A 15,764-nucleotide genomic window follows, 5' to 3' on the forward strand; every position below is an offset into this window, starting at 1 on the left:
TGCATAATACTTCATTTTTATTGCTCACTTTGTGTAAAATGTGCTGACTTTAGCATGTACTCATGGCAGTTATTTGGAGTATGGATGGAACTTAAACTCAGTTCAATTAGTGTGTGTATCCCTGGCTGCCAGTCTCTTTGCAGTCTTCATAATATCCTTTACAAGACACCCTCTGAGATTGGGTCAGAGGAGGTCACCCTGGCCTCTGTAAGAGGAGCTATCCCTGGCTGCACCAGGCTATATTTGGTGGCTCCTGGGATTGCCACAGGAGCCTCTGGTAATCCGGGTTAGTCCGGTTCGTGACATCTCACCCCTGTAACTCCCAAGTCCCACCCACACGTGACAGGCAGGGACAGCCAATGAGATCAATCATACCTGGGGACGGTTGGATGTGATAGATTATTTTATAGTACAGTAAGTAGCTCCGGTACATTAATTAGGAACCTGAGGACCTCACTCAGCTGGAAAGCTATGACCCCCTTTACTGCACTTCAACTGCCCATGTCTAAATATAGTCTGTCGGTTGTAAATAAAACACATGATCGTGACTGGACAAGATGCCTGTGTAGGGGCGTAAATTACAATTTATGTAGAGATATTACGTTACTGCACTAGTGTAGGAAATTCAATATAATCTGTTATTTAGGAGCAAACTTGTTCTTTAAAGCTTGTTCAGTGAATATTCAAGGTATTGGTCTGCTGCGTTAGAGTGCCTACCCTACTGGTAGTAGATGAGAATAGCCTCTGTTCACATGATATTCTTCCAACTACAGCAGATCTGAAGGAACCAAATAACTGACAGGTTGCTGGTTCGAATACCCGAGCCGACAAGGTGTAATAATAAAAAAACATTTTTTTACTGCCACCTAGTGTTTGCTCACAAGTATAATTCATTGGCTGATCCCTCCTGAAGATGGAATTATGTGATCCTTCCTTAACACATTGGAATTCCCACCCAGTTGACTACTTTCAAATGGTGGAAGCCCTCAATTGCAATGTCCTCTAACTCTTACGTGTTGTCCTCATCTTTCATAGTTGTGTGGAGGACGAAATGGTCTTATGTGATGCTCTGCTCTGGGTGTAGTTTCACATATCCTCACTAGATGATGCTGTATCATTGTCTTGGAATCTGCTCAGAAGTCTGTCAGCTGACAGTTATAGAATTTTTATACAATGGGTGGGTCTAATCCTGAATGCTGATTGGTTAAAACCGCATTCCAGCAGGTGTCTATTCCACAAGTTACCACCGGCTAAATCTATGACGTTAAAATGCCTATCTACTCGGTTCCATCTGACTGCGCAATCTACTGTCTCATCAGCCCAGCCAGGCAATTTATAACCTTGATCTCCACTATAAAAAGCATCTAGACAGTATCTCACATTTCTTTTAGACTAACATTTTGTTTCCAACAGTGGAGATTTGTATAAACCTTGCTGTCTGTCTCTGACATTTGCAACATTGTTTCAATATTGAAATTTGATCTCCTGCTGTCCCATAGTAATGAACGTGTTGGGACGAGACAGCGTTTCTCAGGCAGTCAAAATCATGAATCGGCTGGAATCCTCTTAATGGATATATATAAAAAATAAATAAATAGAAAACAGTTCAAACAAAACGCAGCCAATTTGCAGTCTTTCCAGCTTCAGTTTGAAGTGATTCTACTTTGCACACTCATCTACTGTCAAATCTACCATTCCAGTGTTTTAATTGCTATATTGTGTTTACTTCACCACCATGGCCTATTTATTGCCTTTACCTCCCTTATCTCACCTCATTTGCTCACATTGTATATAGACTTATTTTTCTACTGTATATGTCAAACTGCTTTGCTTTATCTTGGCCAGGTCGCAGTTGTAAATGAGAACTTGTTCTCAACTTGCCTACCTGGTTAAATAAAGGTGAAATAAATAAATAATAAAAAATCAATTAAATACAAATAAAAATTGTGTTACTGTAGCTGTGTTGTTGGCTAGCTCCTCTGAACGACAGTGTCCTGACGAGGGAGCACATTTTCTATGCCAGGCAAAATTGTGCCTCATTAGCTCATTGTTATGGATGTATCCAAATAAATGTCACTAGAAAACAGCTTAAACAAATACAAATGCAGCTACTTGCTGTTATTCTGGCTTTTTGATGTGACTGTAAGTTAGCTAGCAAGAAAGGGATAAGAACATTTCCAGCCAGTATGGCGATGGAACTCTTAGAACAAACGACTGGGTTGTGTCCATAGATACAGAACAAAAACACTGATCAACTGGGTCGCTTCTCCAGTTAACCCTAGATTTGTGTCGGGACTATATCTTGTGGAAGGATGAAATAGTATGAATAAATTAATCAAAATAACGTTTTTAATGAAAATATGTCAATCATTATTTGAATATGTTGATAACCCGTTGTGAAAATGTCCTCGAAGCTGGTGTTTGTAGGATATATTGGCACAGATTGCCAGCCCCCTACTTTAACTTGGGGATTTCTTTTATTTTACTAGGCAAGTCAGTTAAGAACAAATTCTTATTTACAATGACGGCCTAGGAACAGTGGGTTAACTTCCTTGTTCAGGGGCAGAACGACAGATTTTTACCTTGTCAGCTCGGGGATTCAATCTAGCAACCTTTCAGTTACTGGCCCCATGCTCTAACCACTAGGCTACCTGTGGCCTAACAACACCTGTGCCAATATATCCTCCAAACACCGGCTTCTCGGGCATTATCATTTAAGTAGACATTACATTATATTTTTAAATCATCGCTGTGTGTTTATTGCATGAAAAAAACTCAACATATATTTTTATAATGTATTTCCCTGATCCCCCTTTTGCCATTGATTTGCTCAGTCTGATTTTGTGGCTGTGTTGATACAAATGTAAATATATTGACATACACAGCCCTGATTTGCGGATAAGATTGTCTATAGTCCAGAGCCTATCCGCTTACCCCGTCACAGTAGGAGGATACATATGCAAATAAAAGACGACTGGTCATTGGTCAGAATAATCAGATCGGATTGTGATGTCATGCTGAACAGGCTGAAATTCCAGGCTTATTTTGTTTTTAAAGCTCTTAAACTAAAATGGAATTATCATCATTTTCACAATTTCAGTGTTATTTCGACCTCATAGTGTGGAAATATAAAAAACTACTGGAAAATCTACCTTTTGACTGAACATTTCAATGAGTTGAGACTGGTGCTAGTCATTTAATGGGAAAATCATTCTGAAACTGCTCTTATGCTTGTGATTGGTTCAGCAGACCAGTCCCTCAAGGACTGAAAGGTATTGGTCCAGCATAAGCCTTGTTATTAATTTAGGTGTTTGTTGCTCTGTCTCTGTGTCATTAGTAAGATAATATAATTATCCCCTGACATTAATCTTAGTAGGGAAATCTAACACAATCGATTTAGCCTTTCTAATTATCTCGCATTTCACGACTCAGTTATTGTTTGCCACCCATTCTTTTTTACAGACTCCTGGTCACCACTGAATTTTTTTAGTTTTTTTCATCAAATCAAAAGTTATTCAAGTTGAGAGTTCGGGCCATTGATGTGCTACTACTGTACCACATATCAAATGTAGCAGAACTGGTTGGAATTGTGTAGAATTAGCTTTAGAAATGCTAAATGCTTTCAGCCTCATTGCAAAATGTGTAGAATAATATGTGATTAGTTATTAAACTGCACATTTTCTCTCTGCCCCATGGCAATATGTGTAGAATAGCAGGAAATGGGCTTTAAAAAAGCAACATTTTCTCTCAGCCTCATGGAAAAATATGTGGAGTAGCATGAGTTTAGCTATAAAATTGTACATTTTTCTCTGGTAAAATGAGTAGAATTGTAGGAAGTGAACTATTTCCTCCCCCAAAAAGAGCACTGCTCTTTCCTGTGGCACGCCACTGCTTCCACCCCTAAAGCTACTGACTGCCTTTCCAAACTGCCTTTCCAACCAGACATATGAAGCTGTGAAAGACCATCAACCACAGCCTGCCAGATCACTACATTTGTTTTGGTTTTCAAAGCGACTTTGATATTCTCGCTTGTAATGAAAAACACTATACAAAATACATGTATTATTATTATTTTTATAACCTGGAAGGTATAGAGACACACTGGTTGAATCAATGTTGTTTCCACATCATTTCAATGAAATGACGTTGAATTGGCGTCTGTGCCCAATGGGGAGCAATAATAATGCAATCTTTTTTAAGTCACTAACTACGTCATGGCTCATTGGTCAAAGCCTATGGGGAAATGAATGTTTTTTGGGGGATAAATGCCAAAAATAAGGTCCGTGGTAAACACAGGCTTAGGAGATCTTATGCATTTTCTTCTGTGAAATAATCTTCATCCGCTAACATAACTTTTGGGGAATTTTGAAGGATTTATGTAATCAAAACAAGCACCTAAGCGCATAAAGGCTTCATAATTGATGAAGTCATGTTAACTGACTGATATTATCTCACATAGAACAAAATGTATCTTCTAAGCCTGTGTTAACTAACCTCAGACTTTATTTTCTGCGTTTATCTAAAAAGCCCCATTCTGCAGCCAAAGAGACAAACATCTAATATGATTTGCCCCAGCTACTTCAGAAAGCTTTTTGGGCCATTGGACATTGACCCTTAGGGCTGTAACACTGACCGTGTCTCCCTCACTTAGTTTGCCATTACAAACCTAAAGGTTAAACGAAGGCATGGAAGTCATGACCTTTTATTAATGAGGTGTTTGATTCTGTTCTACAGTCAAGAACAGTTCCAACTGGACAGACATGCACTTCTGGAAAAGTGGGATATCTGTGGTCAGATGGCTCAATCCACCTGCAGAAACTCATTACTTACTTTCCCTTTAACCAAAAAGCCCTTGGTCAAGGGAGGTGTCTGGCCTCTATGCACCACAAGGAGTGATGTCCTCTGTTCCAAGTCACAGAAAACAGATGCCTACCTTTCACTGGAGGTTGACATATTAATCGCTGATGGTCATTATAATTACTCCATGGGGAGTCATTGCAGGACTCCTTGACGGAATTTCCTGGAGCGGAACACCATCTCTGTTAAACACATCACCTTTGGTAAACTAGGTAACACGACGCATGCTGCACAGAGAGCAAAAGTGTATTGTCAGGATATCAATCTTTGATTTTGCTTTATGTGTTCTCCATCGAAAGTGTCCAATCAGCAATGAGGTATGATATCTATGTGTAAAAGTAGAAAACTAGTATGATTCTCTTTCCTGTAAATAAAAAATGTCAGGTCGTTTTGAAAATCAGTCTGGAAATAGCCACCAAAATAAAATTAAACAATCATTCTGGTGTTATTAGAACACAGGATGTTCACTCTGAAAATGCAGATCGTATTTGAAATCAGATTAAATGTGAGTCATACTCAGAGGTTCATGGCCTTTTTATCAATAAAAGACATAGACAAGGGGCTCCCCAAGTAATAACACTTAGAAAACTACTGTTTGAAAATCACACTTTGGTTAATGCTCTTTCAACACAAATTCCCTGTTAGATCAATAAGTCAATGGATTGATTTCAGATGAGAATTCCCCATAGACTCTAACATTGTACTTAAAACCCTTCTCAAATTCTCAAAGGCTTCCTTTGCAATGTCACACAATTACGCATTAGGGCGCGATTCAATCCATATTGCCAAAGTTCAGCGCTATAGCATGCCTGAAATGTAAAGGTAATTTCCAATTGACCCTACATATGCAGTGTTTACCATGAATGCAGTCTCCTGCGAATGCGGAAACATAGCCTTTAAATTTCCATCGCTCTGTAGGGCGGATCTTCAGTGCTACAGATTGAATCAAGCCCTTAGTTTTTGTATCTCTCAACCCACCCCCAAGCTGAGGAGGTCAGAGATCAAAGTATGATCACTGTTTCACAATTTCATTTATCAGGAGGAAAGGGAAAGATGTCGACTGAGGGTCTCAGGTGAGGGTCAAGGTCACTGACAGATAAGGTGGTCAAGTTCACCCACTGTAATTAGAGTTTGAGAAAGACTGAGTTCTGAGGAAGAAATAAAAAATGAAAGAAAGACAATGAAAGAACAAGAAAATGCTCATGTGGAAGTGTGTGTATACTGCTACGTATCAGTCTGGTTCATCTCAGTTCATCACTCCCTGTTCTGTTCGTCCATTCTATTTCCATCTGGTTAATCAAGTAACACTTTTAATTACAACCTCAGTGAGGGCCAGGACTGCTGTTCATTAGTGCTCTGCTTCAGATAAAGATTCATCACTGTCAAGACTCTGGTGAATCACAGATAACCAGGGTGATGGGCTTCCTGTCCGTACAACAGACCAGGGCGCTGTTCCAAAACTAGAGCAAAGCATCTTTCCATGCTTCTGATCCTCTGTAGCCCAGTTGGTAAAGCATGGTGCTTGCAATGCCAAGATAGTGGGTTCAATTCCTGCGACCACCTATATGGATACACACGTCTGCTAAATGACATATATTACATTATTAATAATTGACTTGCCATGACTAAATTAACAAAAGTATTGTGATACATTAGTGATGACTTCAATGAAGGGAGGAAGGAAGGAAGCATTTAGAATATATTGTCACGCTGCCGACAGACCTGGGTACTGCATTTCAGACACGTTTGTTTAAAGGACCGTTTTATTATGTTAATGATATTCCTGAAATGTAAAACACTTCTCCAGACATCGCAAGATATATGACCTGTGCAAAATGTGTATCTGGAATGCTACTGTCTCAAAAGACAGGCCTGCTGGTTTTACAGTCTTGAGCACACATACTACTCAACCAGAGTGATTACATGAGGAATCAGCTACGTGAATAGCCTGTACAAAATGACATTCACCTCGCTCAAGGAGTGTTCGCTCGACCAAGTCTTTGTGATAATGGTGATGATGATGAAAGACCATGAAGACAGGCAGAGGGATTTTGGATGGTATCAGAGCGCCTGTTTCTGTATTGGCTCTTAGTGATAAATAAATCTATTGTTATCCCAGGAAATATCATCTTGCAAATGAAGGACCATCTTCAACCACTTAGTGGAATCCCATTAACGGGGAATATTATATATGGAATTTGTTACGTTATTATGAATAAACTGTTTTTGGCTTGTAAACTCTCTCTCTCTTACGCACGCGCAGACACACACAAACACTTGTCCATCATCACAGATTAATAAGACATACACTACCGGTCAAAAGTTATAGAACACCTACTCATTCAAGGGATTTGCTTTATTTTGACTATTTTCTACATTGTAGAATAATAGTGAAGACATCAACTATGAACTAACACATATGGGATCACGTAGTAACCAAAAAATGTGTTAAACATCAAAATCTATTTTATATTTGAGATTGTTCAGATATCAAGGCAAAGGGTGGCTGACAGCTTTGCTCACTCTTGGCATTCTCTCAACCAGCTTCATGAGGTAGTCACCTGGAATGCATATCAATTAACAGGTGTGCCTTGTTCATTTGTGGAATTTCTTTCCCTCTTAATGCGTTTCAGTCAATCAGTTGTGTTGTGACAAGGTAGGGGTGGTATACAGAAGATGGTATTTTACCAAATAGGGCTAAGTCCATGTTATGGCAAGAACAGCTCAAATAAGCAAAGAGAAACAACAGTCCATCATTACTTTAAGACGTGAAGGTCAGTCAATACGGAACATTTCAAGAACTTTGAAAGTTTCTTCAAGTGCAGTCGCAAAACCCATCAAGCGCTATGATGAAACTGGCTCTCATGAGGACCGCCACAGGAATGGAAGACCCAGAGTTACCTCTGCTGCAGAGGATACGTTCATTAGAGTTACCAGCCTCAGAAGTTGCATCCCAAATAAATACTTCACAGAGTTCAAGTAACAGACACATCTCAACATCAACTGTTCAGAGGAGACTGCGTGAATCAGGCCTTTGTGGTCGAATTGCTGCAAAGAAACCACTTGGGCCAAGAATTATGAGCAATGGACATTAGACCGGTGGAAATCTGTCCTTTGGCCTGGAGTCCAAATTTGAGATTTTTGGTTCCAGCCACTGTCTTTGTGAGACGCAGAGTAGGAGAATGGATGATCTCCGCATGTATTGTTCCCACCGTAAAGCATGAAGGAGGAAGTGTGATGGTGTGGGGGTGCTTTGCTGGTGACACCATCAGTGATTTATTTAGAATTCACTTAATCAGCATGGCTACCACAGCATTCTGCAGCGATACACCATCCCATCTGGTTTGGGCTTAGTGGGACTATCATTTGTTTTTCAACAGGACAATGACCCAACACACCTCCAGGCTGTGTAAGGGCTATTTTACCAAGAAGGAGAGTGATGTAGTGCTGCATCAGATGACCTGGCCTCCACATTCCCCCGACCTCAACCAAATTGAAATGGTTTGGGATAAGTCGGACCGCAGAGTGAAGGAAAAGCAGCCAACAAGTGCTCAGCATATGAGGGAACTCCTTCAAGACTGTATGTAAAAGCATTCCAGGTGAAGCTGGTTGAGAGAATGCTAAGAGTGTGCAAAGCTGTCATCAAGGCAAAAGGTGGCTATTTGAAGAATCAGAAATATAAACTATATTTTGATTTGTTTAACACTTTTTTGGTTAATACATGATTCCATGTGTGTTACTTCATAGTTTATGTCTTCACTATTATTCTACAATGTAGAAAATACTAAAAATAAAGAAAAGCCCTTGAATGAGTAGATGTTCTTAAACTTTTGACCGGTAGTGTACATGCGGAAAGTAATTCACACAATAGGGAAGTTACGTTATATATACTCTTAATCTTTATTTAGCATTTTAATCTTTTTACATAGGAACATGTACAGCAACCTATATACAACACATCTAACATGTATTCACATTTGTTACAATTGATCCCAATACTGCAAGAACATATCTGACACCGTATATTCTCAAGTGCAAGAAGCCAGACTGGAACACACACTGGGCATGTGGCACATCATAGCTCGGGAAACAAAATCACTACAACACACCGCAAAACACAACACAAATCACATACACAAACATCAAACACAACAGCACAAAACATCCATACAACACAATTGAGAGAACACATAGAAACGTACACAAAAAGGACTTACCACCAGCAACTACAAACGCAGCACTCTTCATGCAATCACTATCAGAGGCTGCGTTTACACAGGCTGATCTTTTTTTCTGATCTTTTTTGTTGTTGTAATTGGCCTATTTAACAATCTGATCAGCTCTAAAAAAAAAAATCTGATGGATGTGAAAAGATCAGAATTGGGCTGCCTATGTAACCGCAGCCATAGCGGTGGAGGAGAAAGCTGACAGAAAAAGCCACAACTTCAAACATCGTTTTGTGAGCTTTTTCAACGACAGAACTACAGACACAGGAGCAGTTCATATATTGACTAAATTCAAACAGACTCATACATATGTAGGATCTTCATTTGATCACTGCACTGCAATAAATTCATATGAGCATCATAATATACATAAATTCACTGAAAACACACATTAACACACAGTTATATTAACAGTATTGCACTTTTCATGTAGCCTCATTTTTACCAGCTAATAGCCTAACCACCGATCAAGAAACAATATGGACTAAACGTTCAAATCATTTTACTGCAGGATTATTTTGCTGTGACAATATAGGTCAAATGAATTAGCTTGATAAGAAAGAGATAAGAGGTACCCTCTTGAGTGAGTGCACTAAGGAATGCCCATACGATATATTGTACAACCGAATAGCTCCATAGACACGTCTCTCTCAATGAGCCCATAATACACCCTAGCTTTGATTACCTACAACAGCGTATTGATGACGGAAGTGTTGGATGCAAAGGTTTGGAAACTGAGACATGGATTTAAGACATGTCACATGCACATGCATAGGATCCATGATCAATTCATCCTTAAAAGAAGATAAAGAGATTGACCATCATTAAAACTTGACCAAAGATCCAGGGGACATGCACGCAGAAGAGGCCGTCACGTTGTAGGAAGGTGATCTGATGTGACCTAGCCCGGTACGAACCATTCTGATCTCACGCGCTTACGTTCTGTTTCGCTACATGGATCCGTGCCCGTAAGCGCACGAGATCAGGATGGTTCGTACGAGGCTAGCTGTGACCTGCATCCCGCACTTCAATTATGTGACAGATCAGAGGGACATTATAAGAGCTAAGAGGGCAAAGAGATTGCCAATAAAACACAGCATAACCAAATCACATCTTTCTCATTCCTGCATGTTGATTTACTACACTGTTGTGAATGTCATTTGAAGATAATGACCTGAATGCCTTAGGCATATTGTCTGTTCTGATGTATTGTTTTGTACATTTACAAGATGTGAAATCATTCAGGAAGTGAGGAACTCTAAATTCCATAAGGTAGTAATGGTGGACACCACCATACCATCTTTGGTAAGCTAACGAAATGATTAGTAGATATTTTAACAGGAACATTCTCTCCCCAGCTTGGAAATGGTGTTCAGTGATACCTGGACAGAAGACCTAGTGCAATGTTTTCACGGGCGTGTGTATATACAGTGCCTTCAGAAACTATTCATACCCCTTGACTTTTCCACATTTTGTTGTTTCAGCCTGAATTTAATGTTTAATGTTTTTAAAAATGTTTACAAATTCATTACAAATGAAAAGCTGAAATGTCTCGAGTCAATAAGTATTCAACCTCTTTGTTATGGCAAGCCTAAATAAACTCAGGAGTAAAAATTTGCTTAACATATCAAATAATATGTTTAATGGTAAAGAATTGTCCCTGTGCCCAAGAAAGCAAAGGTAACCTGCCTAAATGACTACGGCCCCGTATCACTTACATCGGTAGCCATGAAGTGCTTAGAAACGCTGGTTATGGCTCACAACACCATCATCCCAGAAACAATAGACCCACTTCAATTTGCATACTGCCCCAACATATCCACAGATGATGCAAATCTCTATTGCACTCAACATTGCCCTTTCCCACCTGGACAAAAGGAACACCTACGTGAGAATGCCGGTCATTGACTACAGCTCAGCGTTTAACACCATAGTGACCTCAAAGCTCAACACTAAGGTAAGGACCTTGGGACTAAACACCTCCCTCTGCAACTGGATCCTGGACTTCCTGATGGGCAGCCCCCAGGTGGTAAGGGTAGACAACAACACATCTGCCACGCTGATCCGCAACACTGGTGCCCCTCAGGGGTGCGTGCTTAGTCCCCTCCTGTACTCCCTGTTCACCCATGACTGCATGGCCAAGCACGACTCCAACACTAACATTAAGTTTGCCGATGACACAATGGTGGTAGGCCTGATCACGACAACGATGAGACATCCTATAGGGAGAAGATCAGAAACCTGGAAGTGTGGTGCCAGGACAACTTCTTCCTCAACGTGATCAAGACAAAAAGGAGATTATCGTGGACTACAGGAAAAGGAGGGCCAAGCACGCCTCCATTCTCATCGACGGGGCTGTAGTGGAGCAGGTTGAGAGCTTAAAGTTCCTGGGTGTCCACATCACCAACAAACTATCATGGTACAAACACATCAAGACAGTCGTGAAGAGGGCACGACAACACCTATTTAAAAGATTTGGCATGGGTCCTCAGATCCTCAAAATGTTATACAGCTGCACCATCGAGAGCATCCTTACTGGTTGCATCACCGCCTGGTATGGCAAACGGCTCGTCCTCCGACCACAAGGCGCTACAGAGGGTAGTGCGTACGGCCCAGTACATCACTGGGGCCAAGCTTCCTGCCATTCAGGACCTCTATACCAGGCAGTGTCAGAGGAAGGCCCTAAAAATTGACAAAGACTCCAGCTACCCTCTGCTACCACACGGCGAGCGGTACCAGAGCGCCAAGTCAAGGTCCAAGAGTCTTCTTAACAGCTTCTACCCCCAAGCCATAAGACTGCTGAACAGCTAATCAAATGGCTACTCTGACTATTTGCATTGAGCCGCCCCCCCTTTTCTTACGCTGCTGCTACTCGCTGTTTATTACCCCTACCTACATGTACAAATTACCTCAATTAACCTGTACCCTGGCATATTGACTCGGTACCGGTACCCCCTGTGTATAGCCTCGTTATTCTTATTTTATTGTTGCTCTTTTATTTTTAATTTATTTAGTAAATATTTTTCTTAAAACTGCATTGTTGGTTAAGGGCTTGTAAGTAAATATTCGGCGCATGTGACAAATAACATTTTATTCAACTCTGATGGACTCACTCTGCGTGCAATAATAGTGATGATTTTTACCCTACACTTACAAGTATCTGTAAGGTCCATCAGTCGAGCAGTGAATTTCAAACACAGATCCTACCACAAAGACCAAGGTTTTCCAATGCCTCGCAAAGAAGGGCACCTTTTGGTAGATGGGTAAAAACAAAAGCTGACATTAAATATCCCTTTGAGCACGATGAAGTTATTAATTACACTTGAAATGGTGTATCAACACCCAGTCACTACAAAGCTACATGCATCCAACTCAGAGAGGAAGGAAACCACTCAGGGATTTCACCATGAGGCCAATGGTGACTTTAAAACAGTTACAGAGTTTAATGCCAGTTTAATGCCTGTGAAAGGAGAAAACTGAGTTTGGATCAACAAAATTGTGGTTACTCTACAATACTAACCTTAATGACAGAGTGAAAAGAAGGAAGCTTGAACAGAATAAAAATATTCCAAAACATGCATCCTGTTTGCAACAAGGCACTAAAGTAAAACTGCAAAAAATGTGGCAAAGAAATTGATTTCATGTCTTGAATATAAAGCGTTATGTTTGGGGCAAATCCAACACATCACTGAGCACCATTCTTCATATTTTCAAGTATGGCAGTGGTTGCATCCTGTTATGGGTATACTTGTCATCGGCAAGGACTAGGGACTTTTTTAGGATAGAAACGGAATAGAGCTAAGCACAGGAAAAATCCTAGAGGAAAACCAGGTAAAGTCTGCTTTAGGAGACATATTCACCTTTCAGTAGGATAATAATCTAAAACACAAGGCCATATATATTGTACATTGGAGTAGCTTCCCAAGATGACATTGAATGTTCCTGATTGGCTTAGTTAGTTTTGACTTAAAAATCGGCTTGAAAATCTATGGCAAGACTTGAAAATGTCTGTCTAGCAATGACAGAGCTTGAAGGATTTTAAAAAAATTAACGTGAAAATATTGTACAATCCAGGTGTGCAAAGCTCTTATAGACTTACCCAGAAAGACTCATAGCTGTAATCGCTCCGAAAGGTGATTATAACACTCAGGTGTGAATACTTACGTAAATAAGATATTCCTGTATTTCATTTTCAATACATTTGCAAACATTTCTAAAAACCTATTTTCACTTCGTCATTATGGCGTATTGTGTGCAATTGGTGAGAAAAACAATATATCTAATCCATTTTGAAATCAGGCTGTAACACAACAAAATGTGGAGTAAGTCAAGGGGTGGCAGGTAGCCTGGTGGTTAGAGCGTTGGACTTGTAACCGAGAAGTTGCAAGATCGAATCCCCGAGCTGACAAGGTACAAATCTGTCGTTCTGCCCCTGAACAAGGCAGTTAACCCACTGTTCCTAGGCCATTACTGAAAATAAGAATTTGTTATTAACCGACTTGCTTAAAGGTAAAAATAAAGTATGGATACTATCTGAAGGCACTGTATGTCGACAGAGTTCTTTGCCCCTCCAGGACTGGTTGTCCATAATGAATCCCCCTTAGTGGTCCTCTCCTGCATACATCCATTTCAGTTGCTTGGAGTTTTTTTTGTTTTCAGTGTTTGGAGGCATAATCGCTCACTTTATTCACTCATTTGCAGTCTTTTTATATGGCACTAACATGTATGAAACATGTAGCTCATGCATCGGTATACTCATGCATCGGTATACTATATGCATTCTAGTCAACAGTGGATAAGGTACCTGTAAGTACTAGTGGTCAAAAAAGTTAATTCTCCAAACCCTAAATCCCAAACCCCTTCCCCCAATTGTCTTCTCTCCCACATCCATCCCTCCCTAAATCCCATCCTCTTTCCTGCCCCGAGTCCCACCCCCACATAAGAGGCTGGAGTATAGCTTGGGCTGCAAGGAAACAGAGGGCAAGGGTTTGGGAGACTCCCTGTGGTCGTCAGGGGTTAAGAAGGTGCAGTGGGCCGTGTTCTTCACCGCTCCCCCCGTGAAGTGGCAGCGCAGCAGCGAGCGCAGGTGGCGGAACACGGACTTGCGGAAGATGATGAAGACCCAGGGGTCCACGATGGGGTTGAGGGCCTGGAAACGGAACGCCAGCAGGTTCTCCTGGTCGTCACCCACCGGCTCGATGGCATTGGCAAAACCGGCAATCTAAGGAGGAGAGACAGAGAGAGAGTTAGATAGAGGATTTTTGTTTATTAGGATCCCATTTAGCTATTGCACATGCAGCAGCTACTCTTACTCGTCAAAATAAAATGTAAAATAAGTTTTATGTGGAGGGAGATAAACAGCAAAAAAAATTGCTGGATACTAAAGGGTGGGGGAAGAGAGTGACAAGGGAGAAAGAGAGGAGTAAGGACAAGATACTGTATAAAATCCCATCACATGCCAGTATACAGGACAGAACGAGCCAGGCAGACACAGAGACAGACAGACATCCTGGCCACAGAGAGCAGCTGGCACCAAAAGCATCTCAGCCACCTCATTCCTTTCCTCCGTCTTCAATCCCCTTATTTCCTGTGATATATTCAATAAACAGTCCCATAATTGATTACGTGGCCTGATTGAGTGGTGTCGTGTCACAGCGTAAATGTTTCCCTGTTGCTAAGGCCTGGGAGTGAAAAGTAATAACCCAAAAGACGGAGTGGGAGCAGCCCAGGGACCATTACAGGTCTGAGCCGTGCCAAATCAGCATGCAGGAGGGAGCAGGAGCAGCACAACGCTCCCTCATCTCCACCATGGGCTAACTAGCCAAAACAGACAATGTCCTGTAACGCACTGACAGACTTTATAAAAAGGCGGAGAACATTGTGCAGACACTGTATTCGTGTTGCCGTATTGCCACAACCACAGTGAACTAATGTTTCTGTAGAAATGTAGCAATGCCTTTGATGGACATGAATCCCCACATTGCACAACTGATGTTGTCAAAGTAGTCACACACATTATTTTATATCCTCGTGGGGACCTAAAATAAATTTCCACCCAAAATCCTATTTTCCCTAACCTTAACCCGCAACCCTAACCACTAACCCTTTACCCTAATTGTAACCATAACCCTAAACTTAACCCCAGAGCTTCCTAATCAAGAGGACTAATGATGGATGTAGGGGACCACAGCTATTGTAATTCATTACATTCATAGGAGTGGAGGATCAATTATAAACACAGCATGTTTTCCCTGATTCAGCTGTTCCCTGATTCAGCTGCTGGTCCCAGGTTTTGGCTCAGTTATTCATTCACAGTGAAAGGATGGCCTAGGGGTGAAATACGTGTCATCCAATGTAGCGCACTGAGGGATAGTGAAATAAATCTACCATTGCTGCTATTACTGTAGCCCCAGGCTGAGTTAGAGGACGTATATGTTATATGGGCGGTTCTCTGAGTCAGAACTGCGGCAGTAAGGGTCAGACACAGTTCATAAGACAGTTAAGAGGCCCTATACTGTACAGGCTGACCATTATGGTCCTCTGTAGCTCAGTTGCTTCAGCATGGCACTTTGCTATGCCAGGATAGTGGGTTTGATTACCGGGACCACGCATATGTAAAAAATGTATGCACGCATGACTAAGTCAGTACGTCAGTAAAAGTGTCTACTGAATGGCATACAT

The 15,764-nt window shown here is 41.0% G+C and overlaps 1 protein-coding gene across 2 annotated transcripts in view; it reads right to left on the reverse strand.

Moving 5' to 3' along the window:
• Nucleotides 1-11,943: 11,943 nt before the first annotated feature.
• LOC123729248 (prostacyclin receptor) overlaps nt 11,944-15,764 on the reverse strand; it is a 51,259-nt gene continuing 47,438 nt past the window's right edge. For both annotated transcript variants that reach the window (XM_045703529.1, XM_045703530.1), the window contains one exon: nt 11,944-14,304. In XM_045703529.1, coding sequence (XP_045559485.1) covers nt 13,981-14,304 — 324 coding nt within the window. In that variant the 3' untranslated portion in view covers nt 11,944-13,980. The remainder of the gene's footprint in view (nt 14,305-15,764) is intronic.

This window comes from Salmo salar, chromosome ssa20 (genome assembly GCF_905237065.1).
Source record: "Salmo salar chromosome ssa20, Ssal_v3.1, whole genome shotgun sequence".
Classification (NCBI taxonomy): Eukaryota; Metazoa; Chordata; class Actinopteri; order Salmoniformes; family Salmonidae; genus Salmo; species Salmo salar.